The 27,255-nt window shown below is 53.0% G+C and overlaps 1 protein-coding gene across 7 annotated transcripts in view; it reads right to left on the bottom strand.

Annotated features, from left to right (window-relative positions):
- ZNF423 (zinc finger protein 423) overlaps window positions 1-26,855 on the bottom strand; it is a 344,022-nt gene extending 317,167 nt beyond the window's left edge. Inside the window, exons 1-3 of one of the 7 annotated variants that reach the window (XM_049104667.1) lie at window positions 26,494-26,845; window positions 26,132-26,163; window positions 24,614-24,740 (exon numbers count right to left, since the gene is read on the bottom strand). In XM_049104667.1, the coding sequence (XP_048960624.1) occupies window positions 24,614-24,692 (79 nt within the window). In that variant the 5' untranslated portion in view covers window positions 24,693-24,740; window positions 26,132-26,163; window positions 26,494-26,845. Of the gene's footprint in view, window positions 1-13,024; window positions 13,107-16,755; window positions 17,118-24,613; window positions 24,741-26,131; window positions 26,164-26,493 lie in introns of those variants that run through there. The other 6 variants (XM_049104670.1, XM_049104673.1, XM_049104672.1 and 3 more) reach the window with 6 other exon arrangements.
- Window positions 26,856-27,255: the final 400 nt, after the last annotated feature.

Genomic DNA, 27,255 nt, shown 5'->3' with positions numbered 1-27,255 from the left:
AAACCCTCTCTGTATTTTTTTTTTAAGATGTATTTATGATAGACATAGAGAGAGAGAGAGGCAGAGACACAGGAGGAGGAAGAAGCAGGCTCCATGCAGGAGCCTGACGTGGGACTCGATCCCAGGTCTCCAGGATCACGCCCTGGGCTGCAGGCGGCGCTAAACCACTGCACCACCAGGGCTGCCCACCCTCTCTGGATTTAGACAAGAGGATTCCAGGATTAGTAATCAAATAAGTTTGGAAATCAGAGACCATTACCATCTCTGAGTCTCACATTAGCATTTTAAAGGCTCTGAGAAGCCCTGAAAGTTTTTAAAACTTTTAACTCTGTTTAATGCAGTGTTTGCCAAAGGTGTTTGGCCACAGAAAACTTTTTTTTTTTTTTTTTTTTTTTTTTTTTTTTTTGGTAGAGCATCAACAAAATCCCAGACTGCATTTTGGGAAACATCACTGTAAACTCACTTCCCACCCTCAAAACTATGACTTGACAGATGGCAAACTGAATCTTAGATAGAAAAAAGGACTTGCTTCTTTCGTTTTGTGGCATCAAGTCAAGCATAGTGCTTGGCACATAGTAGGTGCTCCAAAAAGATCCGAATGAATGGATATAAAGTAAATTCATGATTAGAGTCCACCACGCATGTGTATTTGCTCTGCCCCTGTACTGATAGTCTGAACCATGTAAGCAATGACAAAAATCTCTTCCCCTGGGAGGCTGGCATGCATACACACACACACACACACACACAAACATGTACCTAGTACACATATGCACACACAGACACACACATGCACACATACAAACAGGCGCGCACACACACTCATACACACACATACACACAGGTACACCCATTCTGGGGCATATGGCTCCCACGCAGTCCCTTTCCTATGCCTGGTCAATGTGTCCCTTAAGAAAGGCAACTGTCCTTGGTGGGATGGACAGGACATGAGGGCTGGAGAAGCTTCATTCACAATCGCAATTCCCAGAGGGGAGGGTCACTCCAGCAGGTGACAGTTTCAAAGCTAGATTTTTTTTCCCACCCATTTTCTCTGGCAGTGCATTCTCCAGCACAAATATACAAGTGTGAGAGAAAGAATGGCAAAGTTAGGCTGCCCCAAGTATGATCCCACTCGAACCCTCTGGATGGCCATTCCTTCCTCACCACTCCTGAGATTTCACCCTCACACCTCTCCTGGGAATGGAGCTCCCATTTCACAGCAAATGAACTGAAGCTTTCCAATAATATGGTGAGGCTGTAGGTGGGAGCCCAGGTACCCACACCCCAACAGCTGAGTGGTCCCAGGTGTTTCCAAGGTAAGATCTGCCCTGGAACAGTGATAGCAAGATCTGCCCCCCTCTCCTTGCCCTGATCTCGGGCACAATTCTGCCACAAGGTCATTATATGACCTTGGACATCTGACTTGCCCTCTCTGAGAAAATCTGATCATTCACATCAGAAGGGAGCTCAGCTGAGGATTCTCTAAGATCCATTATTGCTCATGAATAAGAAAGCCTGATGGGATGCCTGGGTGGCTCAGCAGTTAGGCATCTGCTCAGGGCATGATCCTGGAGTCCTGGGATCAAGTACCACATCAGACTCCCTGCATGGAGCCTGCTTCTTCCTCTGCCTGTGTCTCTCCCTCTCTCTATGTGTCTCTCATGAATAAATAAATAAAATCTTTTTTTAAAAAAGCCCAAAGCCCCCACATGAATGGTCAGAAATGAGTGTCCAGATTAAATGAGATACTGCCTGTAAAATGCATTGTCCAGTGCCTGTATACAAGTTGTGTTCATTAAATGGTAACTGTTCTTGGTGTTGTTCTGGGTCCAAATCAAACACTACCCCTCTTCCAGATCTTGCCTGATTCCCTCCATCAAAAAGAATCCCTCCAGGGGCGCCTGGCTGGCTCAGTCATTCAAGCATGTGACTCTTGATCACAGGGTCATGAGTTCAAGCTCCACATTGGATGTAGAGATTACTTAAAAAACAAAAAAGAGGAACCCCTCCAACCTCTCTTGGCCCTTATCCTACACCTCCATCTTAGGCTGCCCTATCTCACTCTATGGTCAGGGTCTTATATCCTCCCCAGACTGTGAACTACCGGAGGGCATGGCCTCCATTTGGTTCATCTCTGCATCCTCCTTGGAGCAGGGGCTAAGATTCTCGCCTGGATAAAATATTCAGGATTTAGATGGAAGGGAAAGGGAAGGGAAGGATGGATAACAGATGGATGAATGGACAGTTGGGTGGATGATGAATGGATGATGTATGGATAAATGGATGATTGATAGATGGATGATGATGGGTGGATGATAGATGGATGGATGATGGATGAATAATGGATGAATGGATGAGTGGATGGATGATGGATAGATGGATGAGTGGATGACAAATGGATATATGATGGATGGGTGATGGATGAATGGACAGATGATAGATGGATGGATGGGTGGAGGGATGGATAGATGGATAGGTGATAGATGTATGGATGATAGATGGATAGATGATGGATGTGTGATGGATAAATGGACAAAGGATGGATGGATGGATGGATGGATGGATGGATGGATGAATAGATAGATGATGAATGGATGGATGGATGGATGGATGGATGATGGATGGGTAGATGATGAACAAATGATGGATGGATAGATGGTTGGAAGGAAGAAGAGACATGACTGAAGAACTAACCGAGGGAAAGAAATGCCCAAACCCCCAAGCTCCACATTCAGTGCAGTGCCCCTTCCTGAAGAATAAATAAAAAGTCTATAAGTATAAGAAAAATAGTCAACCCAGCTAGTAATCAGAGAAATATAAATTAAAAGACAAGCTATTTCTTGCCTGTCAGATTGGCAAAAGGAAAACAGGAGGAAAAAAGAAGGTGGAGAAGGAGAAGAGGGAGGAGGAGGAGGAGAAAAAAAAAGAACACACCAGCACGTGGGCAAGAGTTAGGAGAGGCCTGCATCGGTACACCCTTTGTGGAGGACGATATGAAAATACCTATCAAATTTTTCAAGTGACTACCCTTCAGCCTAACAATTTAACTTCTAGGAATTTAGCCTAAGAAACACAAAGATGTTTAAACGAGAAAGCTCCCTGCTTCATTATTTATAACAGTGGAAAACTAGAAACAACTAAATGTCCATCAACAGAGAATTGTAAATAGATTCCGGTGCACCCATTCTATAGAATGATGGCAGGTGTAGTAAATCTACAATACCAACATGGCAGTATCTCCTAGATGAACGGTTCTTAACCCTGGCTGCACACTCAAATTCCCTACGAAGCTTAGGAAAGAAGGATGGAAGGATGGAAGGAAGCAAGGAAGGAAGGCAGGGAGGGAGGAAGGAAGGGAGGAACAAACAAACGAACGAACGACTAGGGCCCCATCCTCGAAGGTAGTAGGGTCCAGGCAATGTTATTCCTCGAAGTGCCTAAGATGATATTAATGTGCAACCAAGATTGGAAATTCACTGCTACTTAAAAATAGCACCTAACAGAAAGTATAGTCAAGCAGTATATCATGCTATGTAGGGTTAAAATTACGTATGTATGGGTATATATACATGTTTTTGTGTAAATGCATCACATAAAAAGGTCTGGGGGCAAAGACAATTGTGGATAACAGTGCTTACTTCTGTGGAAGAAAGGGATTAAATTATTTAAGATGTGTAAATCCTTTTTTTTATAAGATGTGAATGTAGATACCCCAAAAGGCAGGTTACAGATGCGTGGGGAGCAGAGCAGAACTCCTGTGCCTTTACCCATGGCCCCCTCTCCTGGCCCAGAGTCTGAGGATTTCTCCAGACCCCAGAGAAAGCATGAGCTTCTCTGTTGCTTCTTCCAGCCCATTGGGCAGTTATAAATAAAGATCGTGGTTATTGGCTTGGTTTGCTACCTCTGACCGTTGACTCTGAAAAAGGTAGTTCTGTGCTTGTCTGTGCCTCTGTAAAACTAAGATCAGAGAGCTGAGGCGACAGCCGGACGAACACATGAGAAGAGCTGAAGGCAGAGTCTGGCACAGGGAAGTCCCTCCATGTATCCTCCCTAAGGGTCAAGGTTGGCCATGCTGCTAGCTTTGGATGGGCATATGTGGGACCCGGTCATCCTCTCCCTACACTGTTCCCAGATTACAGAAGCACCAGAGAACCTGCTCCCATGATGTTTGTCAAAACCGCCAAAGCCCAAAGAGCCAAGGACATCACCAGTTGAACTCTCGGACACCTGCAAAGACACCAACATTACAGTCAAGCCCTTGACACTTCTCTTATCTGATGTTCCCCTCAGTGCTCAAAAGGGTCTGGAGCGAGGCAGGACCCAGCTGCCCTGCACAGGATTCCTAAAGCTGCTTCTTCAGAATTCTCACTCTGTGGACTGTACAAAGTAACAATTGATAAGACCTAACAATATCTTTCTAGCCTTTTTTTAAATACTTATTATTTTGAGCCCAAATGTCTATCAACTAATGAATAGTTAAGCAAGACATGGTATATTTATAGTATATAAATAAATATTTATATATTTAATAACATGCTTATAAAATATATAATAACATGTATTATATTATAAATGTATAATATTTATATATTTTATATATTTTTATAATATGAAATCTTGGGGCACCTGGGTGGATCAGCAATTGAATATGTGCCTTTGGCTCAGGGCGTGATCCCGGGGTCCTGCATCGGGATCCCCACAGGGAGCCTGCTTCTCCTTCTGCCTGTCTCTGCCTCTCTCTATGTGTCTCTCATGAATAAATAAATAAAATTTAAAAAAATAAAAAGAATGAAGTCTTGCCATTTGCAACAACATGGCTGGTTCTAGATGGTATTAGGCTAAGTGAAATAAATCAGTCATAAAAAGACAAATACCATATGATTTCCTCATATGTGGAATTTAAAAAACAAAACATAAACACAAAGGAAGAGAAAAAAATGAGAGAGAGAGAGAGAGAGAGAGAGACAGAGAGGCAAACCATAAAATCTTAACTATAGAGAAGAAACTGAAGGTTAGTGGAGTGAGGTGGGTGGGGGGTGGGCTAAATGGGTGACAGGTATTTTTTGTAAGATTGATTTGAGAGAGCGTTAAAGAGCCTTAAATGAGAGCATGCATGCACTCACAGGGGGAGGGGCAAAGGGAAAGAATCTCAAGCAGACTCCCCCCTAAGCACTGGGCCCCTCACTGGGCTCTACGTAGGGCTCAGGCTCGATCTCCCGACCCTGTGATCATGACCTGAGCCAAAATCGAGAGTTGGACACTGAACTGACAGGCATCCCAGAGGATGGGTATTAAGGAGGGCACTCGCTGTGTTGAGCACAGGGTGTCATGAATCACTAAGTTCTATACCTAAAACCAATTTTATCCCATATGTTAACTAACTAGAATTTAAATAAAAATTTGAAATTAAAAAAAAAAACTTTTTATTTATTTGTTTTTTTAAGTAAACTCTACCCCAACACAGGGCTTGAACTCATGACTCGGAGATCAGAGTTGCATGCTCTACCCACTGAGCCAACCAGGCACCCCTAGCCTGTATTTTTTTAAAACCGAAGCTTCTTGGGCAGCCCGGGTGGCTCAGCGGTTTAGTGCCGCCTTCAGCCCAGGGCCTGATCCTGGGAACCCACGTTGGGCTCCCTATATATATGGAGCCTGCTTCTCTGTGTGTGTGTGTCTTTCATGAATAAATAAATAAAATCTTTGGGAAAAAAATAAAATAAAACCAAAGCTTTTTATGTTTCCCCCTTCTCACGTTCCAGGAATTAAAATCCTAAACCATCTAAGGCAGGTAGCTCAGCCAACCAGTTCCATCCCATTTCATAGACAGGAGAACTGAGGCCCATAGAGGGAGCTGTCCTGCCCAAGATCACAGAACATGTTTCCTCCAACCCACAACTCCCACACTCCAGAGAGAAATAAATCACTCTTGACTCAGGCCTTCAGCCAGAAGGGGATCTTTCCTTTTCATTCTGAGTTATATTTAATTGCCAGGTTCCCTTGCAAACACGTCCCATCTTTTCTCTCCTGCAAACTTCCCACAACTCCATCCTTCACTCCACGTGCTATTCAGGGGCAACAGGTCCCTGAAAGACGGAGGAGGTCTCAAAGGCAACTGAATAAAAGCTGGGCTGCATAGGCCTGGCCAACACCGAACCAGTTCAAAAATGTCCAATCCAAAGCCCCCTGGGCCATGTAGCGGGAAGGGGGGATGGAATAGGGAGTTTATTCAATGAAAAATTGTTTTGTTTTGAATTAGTACTAGAATTTGCTTAGAATTTTATTGAGAATTTGGTATGAAAGTGTCATATTGCTTTTAGCATTTAAAAACAATGTTTAGGGATCCCTGGGTGGCGCAGCAGTTTGGCGCCTGCCTTTGGCCCAGGGCGCGATCCTGGAGACCCGGGATCGAATCCCATGTTGGGCTCCCAGGGCATGGAGCCTGCTTCTCCGTCTGCCTGTGTCTCTGCGCCTCTCTCTCTCTCTGTGTGACTATCATAAATAAATAAAAATTATAAAAAAAAATAAAAACAATGTTTTTGCAGGGCACCTGGCTGGCTCAGTCGATTAAGCATCTGCCTTGGGCTCAGGTCGTGGTCCCAGGGTCCTGGGATGGAGCCTCGCATCAGAGTCCCTGCTCAGCGGGGACCCTGTTTCTCCCTCTCCCTCTGCCATTCTCTCTGCTTGTGTCCTCTCATTCTCTCTCTCAAATAAATAAATAAAATCTTTTTAAAAATAAATAATAAAAACGATGTTTTACAATCTAGCCCAATGCGTGGCACACAGCCTTGGATCACCAGTAGCAGCAAGCTCACAGCAGACTGCTGCAACCCACAGTGTAGGTGAGGATGAAGGGAAGAATAGGCACAAGCCATCCCCACCCAACCGCAAGGGGTATGAGGGCCCCCAGTCCTCCAGAATGGGGCATCTCACTTCCTGAACAGGAACAGGGGCTGGAGGAGGTGGAGGGGGCAGATGACCCCAACAAAGATGCTGGGAAAAGGGGCAGGAGTGAGAGGGGGGCGATAAGCCCAAGTCAGATCCTCCTCTCACTCACTCACTTGGAGTACATCTGCTCATTACTCAGTCACTGTCCACTACTCATTCACTCACCCATCCAGTTATTTATCCCCTCAAAGTTTGCACATCTACTCACTCACGTAAGAAATCTTCTATAAACACAAGGACTCGGGAGCTCAGGTCAATGGTGTCTACCAATGAGCATGGGGTCCCAGAAGACCACCAGGTTGACCATATCCCATTTGTGATTTCCTGCTCCTGAATGAGTGGGGCAAGGCAGGCTTTGCCAACTCTCAATAGGGCTGCTCTGGGAACTAAGGATTTGAGTTACTCCCTAAGGCCCCAGGAGACAGAACTAGGACCAAAGCACCCTACATTATGGATTTAAGGGAAAGAAGAACAATGAAACTCAAGCTAAAAATGCATAGAGGTAGTGAGCTCCCTGAGAGTGGAAGTGTGCAAGGGGAGGCTGGATGAAACTAAGGATGCTACAAATATACCCAAGGAGGTCTGAGTGAAGTGACCTCCAGGTGCTTTTTCAACCTGGCACTGGCAGGAGTCCAAGAAGTTCAAAGGCAAAAGGAATGAAAGTCTGAATCTTCCCAACATATGGGCCAGGCCCCTGGCTGGCCACTCTCTCCCTGAGGGGCACACGGCATCTGCAGAGCCGTCCTGGGCACCCAGAACGTGTGCACTGCTCACTGCTCCCTAGAGAGTCCCGCACTCTGCAGCCTCCACCCCAGGCGACAGGAGCCTGCCCCCTCTTTCCATCTCCCCTCCTCTGGGAACCCACTCTCCACCCTCCCCCTCTCCCTGGAGACTCCCTCGACCTGGTGGCTGTCTCTTCTCTCCCCAGGTTCAGACCTGCAGCCCCAGGGGGTAGGGACAAAGCCATTTCTCTGGTTCATGAACTAGAAATATGCTATTTGTTGCTGGTGCCTACAATGTCCTGCAGCCCCCAGGCCAAGGGGGTACACCCAGCCTGGATGTGGGGGCCACTACCACCCCAGCTCTCTTCCCCAGCCATGCCCTGCTCCCTAACCAAGCCCAGATGGCCATCACTCTGCCTTCAGGCAGGTAAAATTCAGTGCAACAGGAGTTAGGTGAACAGTATGTTTTATTTAATTAGGATCAACAGAAGAGATAAACCTCACAGCAGGATAGGGAATGACAACACTGCAAAAAATAATTCATGCCCAGGTAACGAAAGGACAAATTTCAATTACAGAGAAAACCAGGGGAGAGAAAGGTGCCTGGCATCTCCAAGGAGGAGAACACTACGAGTGTCAGCAATGCCCAGACCCGCGGGCCGGATGGAGGTAGTCGGCCCTCCAGGACTGGAAAGCCAGGCAACTAGGTGGTTCCAGAACTGCCGTCCCTCCCTTTCCTGAAGGATCCAGAGCCGGGGGAGCCAGGGAGGGCTATCTGGGTCCTGGCAGGCAGGTATGGGTGTCGTGAGGATCTGCCCTGCCAGGGCCACCGGACAAATTCACACCCAGCCAGGCCCAAACGAACACTGTCCCCAAGGAGAGAGAAACAAATGTTCTAATCGTGACACTGGTCACCAGATCACTCAGCTGCTAAGCATCCCCCTGTGCTGCCCTCTGCCACCAGCCCCGATGAGGCCCCTCATCTCATGCCCTGCCCTATCTCTGGGCACACCAATCTCTTTTCTCACACTAGAGCCAGCTTTCCAGAGTCCCTTCAGCTTCTGAGCCTTCTTCTCCTATCTACCCCAGAAAATTGAGCCCTTGAATTGGGTGGTTTCCTCAGAGGGTGGTGGGCTCAGACCCCACCCCCCGCAACCCACCACTAGCTGGGTGCTGCCTGAAAATGAAAAGTTAATGGTGGTGATGGTTGCACAACAATGTGAACGTACTAATGCCACCGAACCATACACTTAGAAATGGGTTAAGATGGTACATTTTAGGTTATGTATGTCTCATCTCAATTTTCTCTTCAAAAGGGAAAAAAAAAAGAAGAGTTCTGAGCCCCTCCCCAGACCAGCTGGGTGAGCATCTCTAGCATCTGGGCCTGGGGAAACGCAATTTTTAAACATTTATTTATTTAAGTAATGTCTACACCCAATGTGGGGCTTGAACTCACAATTCTCGAGATTGATCAAGAGTTGCATGGTTTTCTGGCTGAGCCAGCCAGGAGCCCCAGAAATGCGATTTTCACCAGCTTTTCGTTAGGGGGAGGTGACCAACATGCAGCTGACAGTCCACTCTGCAGGAATCCACGCTCTCCCAGAGGATCAAGGCTCCCCTTACCTTTTCTAACATAATGCCATGCCATAATCTCCATAAATACTTCTTGTGCAAATAAGTATTCAAAACGAGGAATGGTCCAAGTTTCACAGCTCAAGGAAAAATTTTATTGACATATTCTCCCTCTAAAACGAGCACACCCACCACACCTTCCTTCGCAGGGCTTGGCCGCATGCACCCCAGACAGGAGAATTTGCACAAGTGGGCTCAGTTTTCTCCCAATCTCTCTCTCTCTCTCTCTCTCTCTCTCTCTCTCATCCTCTCACCCCGACCATTAGGTGACAGCAGCCCCAGCACCCCCATTAGCCGAGAGGAAAATTGCTGTTAAATTAGTGAGCCCATCTACAGAGCCCCATTTTATATCCCAATTCAGAAGATGGCATGAACATCTGCTTTCACTTCAAGACATTAATTTTCAATTATTGGAGAAAAACAAAATTAGTCCTGACAAATTGCTGGCGAGCATAGGCTCTTGTCTGGTGGTTCATAATAATAACTTCGGGGGCCCACAATTAGTGTCCTCGGACGGAGTTTCCTGATGGGTCCCTGTCATCTGAAGTCAGTGGCAGCATCATCCCCGATCCCTGACCATTCTCAGGAAACTGCCTCTTTGGGGCCAGTTCAGAGAACTAAGGAAGTTAGGTTTTTTTCTTTCTGGAGAAGGCAAGGCTGGGGTGAAGGGGAAGGGAGAGGATGAATATAAAACATCCACCCCGATCATTTTCAGCTTTGGACCTACCAAGCCTTGCTTCCCTTCCACACACATACATGGGAATGCAAATCACTGCCAGGTCCAGGGGCACTCGGTAAATGCATATGTAGACCACCTTAGAATCCCAGTCCTCCCCTCTTCAATGGGAGACAGATGGGTGACATGAGTCTCTTAGGAGACCCCTTCCACCTCTGCCATAATGTCATTCGGGTTTTCTAATTCCAGAGCTCAACAGCTCCAGCCTCTCAGATCAGAATGCGTATGAATCTTCTACAACAACACTGTTGCTGGCGTTCCATCAACCCAGGAACCTGGTTCAGCCCAGGTCAGACTCCACTGGAAAAACAAGAAAGAAAACTCTGAATCTGCCAACCGCAAGGGTCCCAAATCCAGAGAACAACCCACTTGATAAGATATTATCAACACTGTAATCTCATTTGATGGGTTTTTTATGTATCTTGGCTGCTGTAGTCACTATATCAATAAGAAGCCACTGAAATGTGAATGAGCAGAAGAATTCGGAGATAATGACGTGGCAATCTTTGAATTTGACTTGTCACAATTGAAACTAGAGTGTGTTTGCCTGGCGAATACGTTCAGACTCTTGTGGGGGTGGGGGGGTGCAGGGGGCCGGAGGCAGGTCAAAAAAGAAAGAAAGAAAGAAAGAAAACAAAACAAAACAACAGCAACAAAGGAAAATTATATCTTTAAGATGAGAATGAAAGACGTTGCTACTTCCAAAGTCAACTCGGTAACTGAGCTCCAACATTGTGTAATTGACTTTGCAAGTAGAACAACAGCAACGTAACAAAGAAAATGTCAGTGTTTTCACAGCACTAATCTATAACGCTGGGAGGCCCTCCCGCTGTCAGCCAGGGCTGACAATACAATAGCTTTCAAAGGGATATTACCATCATGCTTTTATTCCTGACATCAATCAAGACAAAGAGAATCCTTTTCACAAGACATTAAAAATCAAACCTTTGTACAAGAAGATGGGTAAAACAGCATTCTCCTTAAAGACAGCCACACAGAGCAATCAGCTAATTGGCGCTCCTTCAAAGAGGTAAAGTATTTTTATTTACTGAGTGTACAACCCCAATCGTTGGCTGCCACCGATCCTGGCAGGTAAGCTATGAATCAAAACTTTCCATCAGCATTTCCCCCACTCCACTCCACCCTCCCTCTCCCACGGTAGGCAGAGGCAGCTGACAGCGCTGAAAACTTCAATTGGGATACAACCGACCCAGGCTTAATTAGTCCATTTTGGGTGCAAAACTACTCTGATTCCCGACTAACGTGCGCACAAAATGCCCTTGCAAGCTGACAGGAAGCTGCAGAAATTGTCAGATTTGCCAATCCAAGTTTTCCCTGGTTACCCACAGTAATGCGGAGCCCACTAACAATTTTCAAGGTATTCTTCTGTCGCAATTACCCTAGGCCCGCAGATAAGAAAGAAGCCCTGATATCCATGGCAAACGTTTTCAAGACACGAGGCTAATATTCTTTGCAAACACTAGTCTATCATAGACAAGGTCCGCGAAAGGTAAATTCACCTTAGCCTCGACAAAAGGGTTAGTTTATTTTTCTTTAAAGATTTTATTTATTTATTCATGAGAAACACAGAGAGGGAAGAGAGGGAGGCAGAGACACAGGCAGAGGGAGAAGCAGGCTCCATGCAGGGAGCCCGGCATGGGACTCGATCCCGGGTCTCCAGAATCATGCCCCCGGCCAAAAGCAGGCGCCAAACCGCTGAGCCACCCAGGGATCCCCATTCAGTTTAGTTTAAAAAGAGGGGGTGGTGGTGGTGGAGAGGCAGTCAGGAAAGCTAGCCATCTTCTGCTTGCTTACCAACAAAGAGTTTTTGATGACTGTATATCAAAAGTTGGTGCCACCTATAGCACCCTGCAGGTGCAGGAGCAGGGAGTTAAGAGGTGTTCTGGAGGCGGGGATGGGGGCAGGGTGGGGGGGTGTAAGGTGGGGGAGAGGAATCGGACAAGACACTCAATCTCCAGCAGGGGGTCTCTTTGGAACTCAGGGCAAAGGTGTTTTGTGACTTTTCCCTCTGGTACCTAAAAGACCACCTGCCAAAAATATGTGAGTCCGGCCACTCAAAGACAGAGCTGCTGCTCTATAAGCATCTGCAGCAGGGAAGATGTTTTACTTTTCAGAAATAACTGTAAACGCTCTCGGTTTATTTTTTAACTGTTTATTTTTAAACAGTATCTGAACAACAGGTGCTATTCATTCCACAAGCAGAAATGCGAAGAGAGGGAACCGGCCTCAAAACCGCCCTGAAGAATCCTATCCTCCTACCACCACTTCCATCAGCCTTTTTTCCGAGAGCCAGGCAGCCAGCACGCCCCTACCATCAGCCTCAGTGGCAGGTTCCTTTCGTTTACACATCCAAATGAACAGTTAAGAGAAATCAATGCATCTAATTGCCAGACTATTAAATCCTACATCAGGGGAAGAATTCCACAGCCACCAGCTTAAGAGTTGGCTACCGATACAGCAATTATTGCAACTTTCTATTAGACTGAACCGGATCCCCCCTTGGTCTCCAGCTAGCAACACTGTGCTCCAAGATGCTGTACTCCTGCTTCCTCTCTCTGGTTTCTCCCTCCTCGTCTGCTGACACACCGTAGCACACCACAACAGTGCCAGGGCTGGCCGGTTCTACCGAGTTACTTTACCACTGTAAAGTCACCAGCTTTTTGCACTTTTCGTGATGAATGCACGCTGGGCACCTATGGTTAGATGTTTAGCAGGGTCCTCCTGCCACACAGTTATTTTATCGCTAATTAAGTTTTTGCAAGAAAACGGGTCTAAGAATCTAATAAACAGCAATCACTTAGCCATAAAAGATGTTTTCTAGAGTAAGACAGGCTCGTCCAACTGGCTGGAAGTCGGTGACTTGATAGAGGAGGGAGAGGATTAAAAATTAGGATTAAATGTCACTGCTCAATCCACGTAGGAGTTTCCAATAAAGGATCTGTTTTGCCCTTCCTACAAGATCACGTACCTTTAGCCAAACAAATCTCGACAATTTACACTTGTATGTGGTCTCAGCTGAATCAAGAAACCTGTAACCTCAGAACGCCTCTGTTTATTACATCTCAATTATTTCCATGGAAACACAAGCAGTGGCGAACTACTGTTCCCAAGTCCCTAGACCACCAAATTTCTAAGATGGACTTTCTGAGGAGCTGCCGGCTGGCAGGAGAGGAGGACAGAGAAGGGGAGGGGAGCGCAGAGAAGTCACAGGGTGGGGTGGGGGGGGGTAGTTTGGGATGCTGACTGGGGTGGGGGGTGCGTGGACACAGCCTGAGTGCTAATTAATATTAAGAACGGTAATTAACAGGCAGTTGCTAGATGGGGAAAATCAACAGTATTAAAATCATTCAAAAGTTTTAAGCTGAGTCTGGGGGAAAAAAGAAGATGTATTAATTTCCGTATACATAAATAAAGAGGCTGTTTCGTGGATCTGAGGAGGCAGCGCAGGTGAAGGGAGACAGGTTACCAAGTCACCTGATATCATCAGCCAAAATAACATCAGTGAGAAGTGATGAGAACAGCCCTGGAGAATGAGGCCAAAATTATCAAAGGAAACAAATCACCTCACAACTGCCACACCACACCACCAGGAGACAGGAAGGGGTAGAATGGTGTAGGGAGGGAAAATCGGTCAGAAAATGTGACTTTTGTAACATTCATGGGGTTTCAGTGTTATTATCATTATTGTTTTTAATCACAAGGCTTTCGAAAACCAATGAGGCTATTCTGTCCCTGTTCTAGTGCCCTGGCCTGTTCCCTATTTGCTGGGTGGCCTCCCTGGGAGCTAGGTTTTCCAAAGAAGGACAAACAGCCAGAGGGGACAGGTGACCCCCCACTCCAGAAGGAAGGTTATGTCGGGGAGTGGAAAATGAGACCCCCCTACCCCCACCCCTCCCCACCCCCACCCCACCACCCCACGCCTGTTTGAGTTTCAAAGTAGCAACACCGGGGCTTTCAAATCACACTTTCAGGGCATCCATTAGAAATTGTTATATTTCTGTCTTTCCTTCCTGCCATGGGCTTTCACATTTCCGAGATCAATTACGAATTACAGTCAAGCGACTCTCACAGCAGAATGCGCGGGCCCGGAGAAGTCTGCAACGCCTCCACGTTAGCCCTGACACACAGCAGTGGAGGCAAAATAAAATAAAATAAAATGTAAAAGCCACCACCGTTCCTTAAGAAGCACCTTCAAGCATCTTTAAAGGTGAAGCCCTTGTCATTTTAAACACCTGGTGTGGAGCTGTCCACGCTCAAGCACACACTTTTGAATATTGTCTGAGAAAGGGGGGAGGCAGTTCTTGAAATGCAATAAATCCATCACCTGCTGAAACTCTTATCTATTCAAATTATCATCTCTCTTAATTCCTCCCTTGATAAGTGGCCGAGTCTCCACCCTATTCACCCCAGTAAACTGAATAAAAGGCAAGATGGTGAGAGCCGAGGGTTGGAGCTGCTTCTGGAAAATGCAAAGAACCACAGGGAGAAACAGAGGATCTCATGCTCCAAGGGCAGAAAGGCGCTGTGTGGTTGATATTTACAATACTTCTCAAAATGCCTCCACTGGTCTGGTTCTCACTTTGCTGTCTTTCCCTCACCAATTAGTTTGAGTTGTTGGCTATACATGCCCGCATATAGATTTAAAGAGAGACACTCATTAAAAATCACGCCAAGGCTCATTTCATGAAAGGCTGAGACCAACTCTTGAGTCTTTCCCGGAGATAACACCGAGTGGTTTTAGAATTAGGTCCGAGCAACTCTGAAACACCCACCCATCTGTTCACTGCAAATTGCTCTACCTTTGCTTTCTGTGTCTCGCCTTCTAAAATAAGGAGGTTTGGAGGCAGGGATTGGGGTGACAGGTAGCTAAGCTTTGCAACTTCCTTTATACAAAAAAACCTGCTCCTATACACAGAGTTCACTCAAGATCAACTGCCTGAATTAAATAAAACTGTTTTCCCAGCCAACAGATCCTGAGTCTACATTTTCTTCGGGGCCACCTTAAGTGGCTCTTGAAAGAGCGAGCAGTGAGCCAGGGAAAGAGAAAAAGAAATCAAATATTATCTCAAGTCACAGAGCCCCTTCTATTCAGCAAAAGGACAAACATCTATCTACCATCTGCCAGTCCCCTGTTTGGGATTCTTCTGGTTTCCTTGCGCCTGGATCAAGAACATCCTTGGGATCCCCAATTCTGCGGGGCAGGCCAGGTTATCCCAGACTGGGATGTCTGCCCCGGTGAGGGGAACAAGACCAACTTCTCTCAAGGAAAAAGGACGAAAGGGAGCAGCTGCCTTGCGAGAGTTTGGACGGAGTTGGTCTGCTTCTAAGATGACAGGGACAGTCTCTGCTCAGCCAGGCGCCCTGGAATCTGCTGGGACTTTAGGAGGAAGGCAATGGCGGGTGTCTCAGGACCCTCCTTGCCAGATTCAGTCCCAGACTTTCCAGCCAGGAGCAAGGCTGGCAGGAAGGGAGCGGGGCCCCAGCGCCTTCCCGCGCAGGCCTCCAGGAAATGAACTTTTCAGAGCAGAACTGGGCTCGGGCCAGAGGTCATCAGGGGAGTTGGGAGAGGACAAGAGCCTCGGGACTCTTGGCTCCAGAGACCTAGCAGCTCTCATCCTGCCCCTCCTCTGTCATCTCTCAGCTCGACGGTCCGGCCGGGCACCCACCCGAGGCGCTGGAATCGGGACAAAGCAGCAGGCGAGGCCTGAAGAGGCCAGTCTGCGGGGAGCGGAGGGCAGGGGAGGGGCTCCGTCGCCTGCGCGGCCTCTCCCTGGGGCCTCTGCTCTCCAGGGGCCCGCTGGAGCCGGGGGCCCGGGATGGAAATAGAAAGCAAAGCAGAGGAGGCGGGGGGCGGGGGGCGGGGGGGCGCAGGCGGTCTGTGTGTTGTGCGTCCCCCCTCACGTGTGCACCCCGGGGCCCGGCGCAGGGAGCCGGCTCGGTGTCGGGGCCGTGAGGGCTCGGGCTGGGTCCCCAGCGCCCTCCACCGCGGCGCGCGCGCAGCGGCCGCAGCGCTCCCCCGGGGACCCGCGTCCTGCCGGCGCTGCGCAGACAATGAACTCCTGGCGGAGGCTCCCGGCCCGGCTGGCCTCGGCGCAGGAGGCAGGAAGTGCGGGGGCCCGGGCCGGGGACAGGGAGGGGGCGCCCGGCGGCCGGGGCGCGCGCAGGCTCTGCCCGCCGCCTTCGGCCTCGGCGTCCCGGGGCGGCAAGGCCCGCGGCCCGGCGGGGGCGGCCTCGGAGCTGCGGGCCTCGCGCGGGCCGTCCCCGCCGCCCCTTCCTTCCTCCCGCGCCCGCCCGCCGCCGCCGAGATTCGCAATCCCCGCCAAGTCGGGCCCGCACCCCTTGATTGGCCACGCGGGCCCGGGGCCCGCACGGCGGGAGCGGCCAGAGCCCCTCGGCGGCGCCCCAGGCCCGGGCCCCCCGCGGGCGGCGGCGCGGAGCCCCGGGAGGGTCCGGGCGGGGGGGGGGTCCGCCGCGCCCCCCCCGCCGCCGCCGCCGCCGCCTCGCGCTCCCGCTGCCTCCTCCTCCTCCCCCTCCGCCTCCGCCTCCGCCTCCGCCTCCTCCTCCGCCGCCGCCTCCTCCTCCTCTCGGCTCGCTCGCGCGGTCCCCGGCCGCCCGCCCGCTCGCCGGTCCCTCCTCCCTCGCTCCCGCCCTCCCCGCCCGCTCGCCTGCTCGCGCCTCCGCCGGGCCTCGCTCGCTCACCTTTCACCGAGCGCGGCTTCGCCTGCTTCCGCCTGGACATGTCCGGGGCTCCCGGCGCTCCGTCGCCCTCCGCGGCCGGCTCCCCCCGCCGCCCCCCGCCGCTCCGGGCTGCCCTTCTCCCCCTTCGCCGCCGCCTGCCTCTCGGAAACTTTTTTTTTTGCAGCCGGGTCGGCGGCTGCGGGGAGCGGATCGTAGGTCCGGGGCGGCCTCCCTGGGGGGGACGGCCCGGGCCGGCCGAGGCCGCTCGGGGGCGGGGGGAGGCCCGGGGGCCGCGCCGGGGCCCTGCCTGTTGCAATGCGGCAGCCGGGGGCTCTCGGTCCCAGCGGCGGTCCCAGCGGCGCGGGGAGTCCGGAGGCCACTCGGCCGAGCCGAGTTATGCAAAAAAAAAAAAAAAAAAAAAAAAAAGCCGCCCCCCTCCTCCTCCCCACCCCCCGCCGGCCCCCGGCCCCTGCGGCCCCCTCCCTCCCTCCCCCACCCCACCGCCACCCTCACCCTCCTCCTCCTTCTCCTCCTCCGCCCCTTGCCGGATTTTTGTGCAAAGTTTGCAGGCGTCCGGCCACGCAGCCCGGTGCGGAGCTCACAATGAACCCATCTGAGGAGGGGGGACGGGGCTGGAGTCGAGGGGGTCTCGGGGGGGGTGGAGACCGGGAGGCGGTCGGGAGCGCGGAAGCTCAGCACCCCCCGGAAAAAAAAAAAAAGAAGCCTTCAAATTCTCCCCTGCCGCACAAAAAAATAATAAATATTAATGGCTAAAAAATGCCCAAACGCCTGGTTTGGAGATTATGATGGATGGGGAGGGGTGTCCCTCAACTCAGCCTACTTGGGGGGGGGGGCTCGAAACGGCCGCAGTGGCTCGGAAGCCGCAGCTCGGGGCCCCTGGCTCACGCCCCCTTCTCTGGCTCTCGGCTCGGTCCGGCGCCGGCCCCCCGGAGGAGGAAGGGGCGCGCGGGGGCGCTCAGGCGGCGGCGGGCAGGCGCGCCCGTGCCCCGGGCATCGCTCAGCCCGTGCGCCGGGCCGCCGCTGCCTGCCCTCGGGCTGCGGAGCTCAGCGCGCGGCGCGCAGCCGATCCCCAGGCCGGTGCCAAGTCGCCGGCCCCGCTAGCTGCCTCCATGGGCCAGGGGCTCGGAGAGGGGGGAGGCGGCGGCCGCGGCGGCGGAGGAGGACGAGCAGGCGGCGGCCGGGCTCCCGTCCTCCCGGGCAGCGGCGGCGGCGGCGGCGGCGGCTGCGCCCCGGCTCCTCCGCGCTCCAGCCGGCGCCGGCCCGCCCGCCAGCCTCCCTTGCGCTCCTGTCTTCTTTGTGGTCGCTGGCTCTCCTCCTCCCGATCCGGCTGCTGGGGCTGCACTGCAGAGACACATAATAAAGCCAGGCTTGGCTGGAAATGTAGCCGGGTCCCAGCAGGAGGATGTGAGGAGCGGAGTCCCGGCGGGGGAGCGCTCTGATCCCGTGGGGCGCCCCGCACTGCTCCGGCTCGGATCAGACGGAGAGAGGGCCAACAGCACCGAGCGATGGACAGCGCTGGAAATACAGCTCCGGCCGCCCGCAAAACCCGGACCGCGGCGGCGGCGGCGGCGGCAGGCACGGCGCGGGCGCGGGCACCGCACCGGCACGCGGGGCCCCGACTTGGGCGCCCGCGGCACCCGGGGCGGGAGGAGGGAACTGACACAGGGCCCACGCGTGCTGCCAAGATGAATTAGCATCACAAACTGCAAAAAGAAGGGGGGGGGCCCCACTGGGGTGAATTGCCCTAGCACGGCCACTTCCGCAAATTATGCCCCACGCACATGAATTATCTGCGAACTCGGCTTTTCCCTCGTGGACTCTGCCCACCGGTCGGTGTTTGGAGACCATCCCTGCCCCCCATCTGCAAACTCTCCCACCACGGAGCTAACTCTTTTCGCCCCTCCACACCTGCATTTGTAAGGATGGTGCGTCTGGGTGCGCATTTCTTAGTCAAGACAATAAAAGGAACATCTTCGCCCCCAAAACGTTGCAGTAGCACTGCCTTCCCCCCCCCGCCCCCCCCCCCCCGGCGCTTGACAAAAGAAACCTGCTCCCGCTTTCCCCCAAAGTTTTGCCCCAGCCACCAGGGGGCGCCTCGCGTCCCTGCGACTCCTGAGCCAACGGAGGCTCGGCCTCAGAGCCCGCCCGGGAAGCGCTCAGACGCAGGAAGAGCCCTGGGCAGGCGACTCCCCGAAACCGTCCCTCTGAAGCCTCCCCCTCCCCCACCCGCGGCAGGCGGCCGGGTCCAGGGTGGGGGAGAGGCCCCGACCCCGCCCCCCTCCCGGGCGAGTGGCGCCACCTTGGGCCGGCGCGCCCCGGAGCTGGGAGAGCGCAGCGGGCGCGCGGCGCGGCGCTGGGGGTTATCAATCTCGCGGATCGATAAGTTGCCACTTGGAGAGGGGAGGGCTGTGTCCCCTCGGAGACGAGTTACCCAGGGCAACCTTTCAGGGAAAAACCCGCTGCCCGCCGAGCGCCGCGCGGGGGCTGGCCGGGCAGAGGCGCCCGCCCCAAGCAGGGCGCCTGCGCCCCGCCGCTCCCCAGCCCGCCCGCCGGCCCGGCCCGCGCCCCGCTCGGCTCGCTCCGCGGACCCGCCCGGCCTGCGGGCTCCGACCCCTCGCTGCGCCGACTGCGGAGGTCGAGGCCACCCCCGACCCCCGCACCCCGCACCCCCGCACCCCCGCACCCCGCGGCTGGGGAGCGCGGGCCGGCGGGTGCGGGGAAGGCCTGAGGCTTGCGGGGGGGCTGGGACGGGGGGAGGCCAGGCTGTCGCGCTCAAGGCCGCCTCCGAGGGACAGTCGGGGGGCCGGCGAAACGCGACGCCGAGGCGGACACCTCGACCCCGGGAGGCGGCGGGGATCCCCAGAGGGGCCAGGGGCCGGACAGAGATGTCCCCTGACTGAGACCCAGGCCCCAGCCCCCGCCCCCGCAGTTGGCGCTGCCCACACCACCACCCCGGGCCGCCGCCCCCCACCCCCCACCCCCCCCGGCGCTGCTGTCCCGGAGCGTGCAACGTCTTGGCCTTCCCGGAGGGCGGTGGGAGCCGCCCCTCGCAGCTCGGGCACGGCCGCGAGGGCGGGGAGGGGGTGCCAAGGGCCAAGGCGAGGGCAGAGGCCGCGAGGCGCCTGGGAAGGAGCCAGGAGGGAGGGGCCGAGCGAGCAGCTCCCCCACCCCCGCCGGCGCCTGGGATCGAGGCCCGCGGAGAGAGGCTGACAGGCGGCAGATGGCACACGCTGGGGGAGGGGGGCGGCTGGCCTCGGCTCCGGGGTGCCCCCGCCGCGGGCTGCCTCTCCTCGGGGGAGGGGGCGGAGAACAGCCCCCGGCTCGCCCGCCCCGGCCCTCTGGGGGGCCGAAGCCTCGCGGATCTCGCCCAGCCGGGAGCCGGAGAGAAGGGGACGGACAAAAGGAGCGCGGTGGGGAAGGGGTGTGCTGGAGGGGAGGAGGGGTCAGCGGGGGGTGGTGGGAGACCCGCGGGGCCGCCTTTTCTCCACCCTCCGGGAACGGCGGAAGCCCCCGAGGCCAGAGGTGGGGTAACAGGATGGGGGGCGGGCGGCAGCGGATTCCCAGCGAATCCACCAGGGCCCGGGTCCTGGAGAAGAGCACAAAGTTTTCTGGACCCCTTCCCCGCACGTCGCAGTCGCACACGTTCGCCTCCGGCCCGCCCCCCTCCCCCCTCCCCTGCGGGACCTGTCCGCTGCCCCCCGCCCCCCAGCTCCGTGGCAGCCAGGGTGCAGTGGGAGCTTGACCTCAGCCCTGCCTCAGCCCGGCCCCGCTTTCTCTGAAGCTTGTTTCATTTTTAACTCCTTCCAGAAAAAATGCTGTTTTAAGGTAAATTCCAGAGCAGCAAAAAGCCAGGAGCTCCTACTAAAAGGGTCTCAGGGGGCACTGGGTGAGGGCAGGGCAGGCCTTGTTTCTCACCGCCCTGGCGACCAGGGACCAGAAAAAGGTCACCTGCCCGACTTCCATCAGTGTGTCCGGGGTCTGGGCCCTTCCTCTGTGAGCAGGGCCTCTCGGGCCTCTTCTTCCTCATCCACAAAGTGGACAGCTGCTCCTGCCCCAAGGAGGGGCCGGGGACATCCTGTGTAAACTCAAAGAAGCCACCATCATATAAATGCAACAGAAATTACAAATTGACGTTTTTGAAAACAAATGAGACCTTGCTCACAGAAACAGGCGCCTTCCTTCCAGGTCATAACTTGGCTGCAGGAGCGGCCACCTCCCACCCAAAGGGCTGTCTCCCCACCTTTTCTGCGCACACCTAATGATGCATTCCCAGACCCACAGCAAGAGAGGCTTCCTTCTTGAGTTTCAAAAAGAGGCAGGTTGTCATCCTGTGAATGCAGGGGGTGCTGTGGCCGACAAAAGGTAAGACAGGGAAGTCAAATAAGGTAGGGCACCCTTGGTGGCCTCTGAACTAGTATCCCTGAAGGGTCTCCAGAGTTGTTCAAGAGCTGCTTTGCAGTAAATCACCAAATGACCACCTTCTCCCCATCCGCAAAGGCTCACGTGTGCGTGCACACACACACCCTTGCACACATTAATACACACCCTGCAAGTAAACAACAATCACTGGAATATGTACAATATAGAATTTATGATTTTTGTTCACCTTTTAATTACCCGAAGGTCACACTCTACTGGGAAAACTTGCATTGGCTATAAGGAAGAGCCCTTTTGGGGAAGGAAGATTAAGGCCCCCCCCCCCAGGTCTCCCCCCAGGAAACAAGTCCATTCCTTTGTTCATTTGTTTATTCAACATGTGTTTATTGATTGTGTGCCTACTGTGTGCCAAAACCGAAGGGGAGGCAACGATCAGGGACCAAGGCCCTCCCTGCTGAGGCTGGTTCTCTAGTGGGGAGGCTGACTTTTAATAAATGGCCCCATAAATAATTATTTAATTACAGTTTTTGAACAATCCTAAGAAGGAAAAATATAGTGTAAATGAGGCCAAAAAACAGAGGGTCACAGTGGTGGTCTGGCTGAGAGCCTGGAGGAGGAGGAAGGAGGCAGGAAAGAGGGGAGAGAACAGAGTTCCTGGCAGAGTGAACAGTGTGTGTAAAGGGTCTGAGGTGGGAAGCTGAGTGAGTCTGGGGAGAGGCTGTCGCAGCTCCGAGCGAAGAAGAACGAAAGGAGGCAGTAGTCACAGCCGGGCTGATGAGCTCATCTGACCCATCTTCCAACCCAGCAGCCTTCCTCATTGTCTGGCTTCAGAATTTCAGGCAAGGGACTTCCTGGGCCTCCATTTACCCATCTGCAAAAGGGGGATGCAGATAGTGTGGCTCTCAAGAGGCTGCCCTGAGGATTTCATATTAGTGAGTATGGCCTGTCAGGCCTAGGGTAAGGCCACAAGCCCTGACAGCCATGTTCCAGCCTCCACTCTCCTTCTTTCCTCTCACCTTCACCACCCCCCAAGGTCAACCACGTTTCTAGAGGGAGATGCCTATTGCACAACTGGCATGTTTCCTCCTTGCACTGACAAGTCCCTTCCTCCCCTGGTGTTCCCTTGAGAGATGGACAGACATGCCCCTGCTTTCTAGAAGCTTTCAAGCAGCTTTAGGTCTATTGAGAGGGAATCTGTGTTTGAGTGGATATGATTTTTTTCCTTTTTGTCTTCTGCCTTGTGGTTTTATTAGCATGATCCACCTATTCGTGGCATCCAGGTTTCTCTGGGCACTCCTGTCCTGGGGGTACTAAGGTCAAACCATCAGGAGAAGGCCTGGCACCCCTCAATTGCTAACAGGCAGTGGCCTCTACACGGGTGTTTACAACATTGAGAGTCCCTCTTACAGGACTTGTTCTTGAAGCTTCTGAGGCTTCCGAACAGAGTAAGACAAGACAAGTCCCTTTCCCTGTTCAGTTCTCAGCCTGGCTTTTTGGGGCGGGAAGTCCCCACAGATGCCCCTGAAATTCTCCAAAGGTCCCCATTGCCTCCCCCGCCCCCTTCCATGACCACGACTCAGAGAGCCCAGACATCTGCCTCCCGGGGGCTTTGGGAGTACAGTGCCAAAAACAATACAACGGGTGTGGGAACCTCCTTGTCTTCAGTTTCTGTTCAGCTGGAAAAGCCATTTCTATTTTATCATCATTATTATAATTATTTAATTCTTCAAGTGTCAGCAGTCTTTGCAGGGAACACCCACAAGGCGGCAAAGAAACCAACTTAGCAGGAGGGTCCCAGTGGACTCACACCCTCAGAAAGCTTGAAACTCTTGGCCTTGGCTCTGAGAATCTCCCCGGACCACCTCTAACTGCCCCGGTGTGTGGCACACACATGCCTGAGGTCACTGGACTCAGGATCACTTGTTGCTTTGTGCTCTCAAAAGACTTCTTTTCCAACACCTGTGATTCTTGAAAAGAGACAACAATTCAGTATATAATGAATGTGATAGGTGCCCAGTTTCGTACGTTTTAACTAGGAGTGGTTGTATCAGGCAGGGCACACTCTGGAACACATCACAACACCTTTGGCCATCTGTAGGTCAACCAGCAACCAATGTTTTGCTATTTTGCAAACAGGGTATCAAAAAATGTGGCAGATTTAAACAAATGAACTCTTGTTGGTGAAATTAAAGACATTCAAAATGTGCTTTAGTGAAATGATCTAGAGACACTTCCACCTCACCTAAACAGGGAATGCAGATCCACTGAGCCTGGGGTCACCTGTACCCGGAGGACAGCTGGCTTGATCACTCAAGGGTCCGTGTCCAGCCAGAATGGATTCCATGATACCCAGCAGGGACACAGAATCCTGTCCAGGACTGTGACCAGGGGGTGGGATGGAGGGGGGGGGCATCCCAAGCACACCTTTCATGCCAGAAGTGGTTAGATAACCTGAAAGGACAGAATGCTGGGACTTCATTGAGCTGGTTATAGGAACTGTTTTGTCCAAGGTGGTACTGTTTTAATAACCACTGGTGTGTGTGGTAAGATCTGGTCAGGGACTTGCCTTCACTCTCACCTGGTAGAAAGGTTACATGAGAATAGCAGACCCTCTCCCACCTCTTTTGTGGCCACTATTAATTACCAACAAGGACCTAAGAGTGTGCAGGACCAAACTAGCTTAGATTTTACACACACACACACACACAAATCTGATATTTGCTTATTTCCTGTGCATGTATCCTTTCTCCTTCCAACCTCCCCTCCACCCCCTGCCGCCACCACCACCACCACCACAACCACACACACACACACAACCACACACACACACACACACACACACACTGTCATGAAAAGAAGCTACTAGGTGCCCAGGACTAAGAGAAACGCCATGGAGATTTCAGAAAAACACTACTATGGGTGGTATCAGTACTTGGCACATATAGTTGGGGACCCCATACCCATGGGCAGGAAGGAGAGATGCAGGATAGGCAGGGTTGAGTCTACCCAGCTCCCCCCTGCTAGTGCCCTGCAGATGCTCAGAACTTAGCCATGGTGTTGGGAGAAAGATCGCCAATCCGTGTGACAGTAGAGGAGTTGCCTAACACATCTCTGTGCAAACAACCATCTTCACATAAAGGGTTTCTAGTGGACAGCACAGGTGGATTGGTAAAATTCTTTGCCCACCCAACTACAATGGAACATACTTCAAGGAAGACCTGTGGAGTTTGATATGTACACCCCGGCCCCCCGTGGTGCTCACTTCATGCCCAGTGGCTGTGGCTGGAGAAGCAAGCTGACCAGAGAAGCCAGAGGCAGGCTCTAAGCAGACAGGGCACAGTACCAAGGAAAGGGTTCAGCTTCTAGAGCCAAAAGGGTCTGGCATTCCATCCCAGGACATAGCAACATCATGAATAAAATGAGGAGAATAATGCCAGTGGCATGGAATGGTAGTGCGCAATAAGATAACGTCACCACTGACCTGCTCCAGGATGTGCAGAGGGCATGAAACGAGCTGGCACCCAGGACCTTGCATATAGTAGCTGGTTGATAAATGTCATGTTTTGACTGTGGTCCTTCTTCAGTGATGGATATGGTGTGTGACCCTGCTGAGGGGTGGACAGACAAGGAGGAGAGCTCATTTGCAACAAATGGAACCAGCAAAGGCCCCAGAAGAGAGCTGGTAAGGCAGCTGCTGGGAGAGGTGCCTTCGCACACAGTTGTACCTTTCTATCTGCTAGGTCCCTGGATTCATTAACTGGGCCCTTCCATGCTACAAGGGCATAATAAATATTAGCTAATGTTAATATTGATAGGCAAAGCACACACAACAGGCCCTCAAGACGCCTATATTCCTTGAGGTTAACCCCAGGCAAACCCTCCCTTTTCCTCAGTCTCCCCGTTTGTGAAATCTCTCTAGTTCCCAGACCTAGCACCAGGCCAGGATTCAAAGCCAGAGGCAGCAGAGGAAATTCAGGTGAAAGACCACCAAAGCAGGGTGGTAGGGCTCAGGCTGGGAGCAGAGGGGGGCCGGGCTGGGGCCCCAGTGAGCCCAGCCTGCTGCAGTGTTTCCCAGGGCCTGCTGCTGCCTCCTCTGAGTGCCCCGGCCCCATCCTGGCCACGCACATTGGGACATGCCAGGGCCTGGCTTCCCAGGGGCCAGAGGGAGCTCCCGCAGGGGACTTCAAAAGCCCAAATGCCTTTCAGAAAGGAACTAAAACTTTCTGCCTAACCAAAGCCTCCACAGGAGAAGAACAGCCTAGCCCTTTTCTTTTTAAGTCTCTTTATTTTCCAGCCGGCTGGCCTGGTCATTCTCTTTTTTTCCTATTATAAACGGTCCCAGCTGCAGCACACAGGGAAAAAAACCATCTCCCAGGCCTGGGCAGGGGCCGCTTGCAGCCAAAGCCGCCTGGCTGGCCTCCTGCGGGAGACAAAGGCGGCTCCAGCCTCCGGCACCCACTGGGAGAGGCCCTGGAGCCCCCACCCAGAGCCAAGGCCACAGCAGGAGCTAGGGGAAATTCAGGAAGTTTCTGCCAGCACTCCAAACCTTCTCCCGCCCCTGGGAGCAGAGCCACCATCCGGCTAAGCCAAGGACTCCTGAAGAGCCTGTTTGCCAAGGGCAGAAAATGAAAGATCAGCAACCCCCCACCCCCACCCCCGCTCCCATAAAGGCCACAGGATTCAGAGCTTTAGAGATGATCTAATCCAAACACGCACCTCCAAAGATGGGAGCATCTTTCTGATATCTAAGGGGGAACGACTTGCCCAAGGTCACATTGCCAACTACCGGCAGAGCTGACCCTTGAAGCCACGGCTCCCAGTTCCCATACCAGGTGGCAGAGAAGTGTTAGGGGAGAAGATGAGAGACCCAAATATCCTGAGGTTACCGGGTGGGGTGAGGATGTCATTTCTTTTAGTGATAGGTAAAACTGATATGGGACAACCCGAAAGAGGACAGCCAGCTTTGTATTCTCAGCTCCCCTGCCTTCCAGCAAGTTACCTCCTTTCTCTGTGCCTCTTCTGGTTCCCCATCTGTGAAAACAAGGATATGCTGGTTCCTACCTTACAGAGCTATCGTGAGGCCTGAACAAGCCAGTACATAAAGCAGTTAGGATAATGCTCAGAAAAGGTACCTATTGGGGTGCCTGGGTGGCTCAGTTGGTTAGGCGTCTGCCTTGGGCTCCAGTCATGATCTGGGGGTCCTAGCCCCCAGCCCCAGGTGCAGCTCTCTGATCAGCCTGAGTCCACTTGTTCCTCTCCCTCTGTCCCTACCCCACCCCATGCACTACCACCCCCACCACCCCTGCTTATGCTCTCTGTCTCAAATAAATAAATAAAATGTTAAAAAAAAAAAAAAGTTACCTCTTACTATCTGTAAATGTAAGGATTTGTTTTCTTCACCCAGCAAATGTTTATTTGCAACCTCTGGGGTCTTCTCTGTGACAGGAACGGGGCCAGATGCTGGGGATCCAGCTGGGCAAGGCAGAAAGGTCCTGGGCCTGCTGGAACTTCCCGTGGAGGGGGACAGGGGGTCTGAGGGATGCGGGTCGTCTAGCCCAGGGCCTGACTCATGGCACTCCAGGTCCTCGGGTCCGGTAGGAATCTAGCGGGACTCACAACCTCCCTCGGCCGTCTCCAAAGCAAAGCTGACCCGGCGGATGACGCCAGGATCCTGGAGAGGCTCCAAGGAGAACACCCTTGCAAAGAGGTGGGAAGCTACCACGCCGCTGCTCTGTGTGCCTTTGTGTTTTAAATCCTGGCAACCAGCTTAAGTATTTTTAATTATGTTTTTAAGTAGGATTGGGTCCCGGGCGGACGGTTTGCGACCCCCCACCCACCCCCCGCAGGTCTGCTTCATTATCTGAAGAGCCCGGGTCCCCGTCCCCTCCCCTCCCCTCCCCCGCCCCTGGCACCAGGGAGGCCGAGGTGCTGGGGCCGCCCGGGGAGCATGCACCCCGCCCCGGCACCTCCTGCGCTGGGGGTGGAGCGGCCCGGGTGTGGCCGCGAGCTCGGGTGGGGGCGCGGCGGTCGGGGTGCCGCAGGGTGCTCCACGCGGCGCCCACCCCCGCCCCGCCGCGGCCCCGGGGACGCCGCCAACCGGGGCCCCCCACCTTCAAAAAGGCA

Source organism: Canis lupus, chromosome 2 (genome assembly GCF_003254725.2).
Source record: "Canis lupus dingo isolate Sandy chromosome 2, ASM325472v2, whole genome shotgun sequence".
In the NCBI taxonomy this organism is placed as follows: domain Eukaryota; kingdom Metazoa; phylum Chordata; class Mammalia; order Carnivora; family Canidae; genus Canis; species Canis lupus.
Note: the sequence above shows the minus strand (reverse complement) of the source record. Positions and strands in the feature narration are given on the sequence as shown.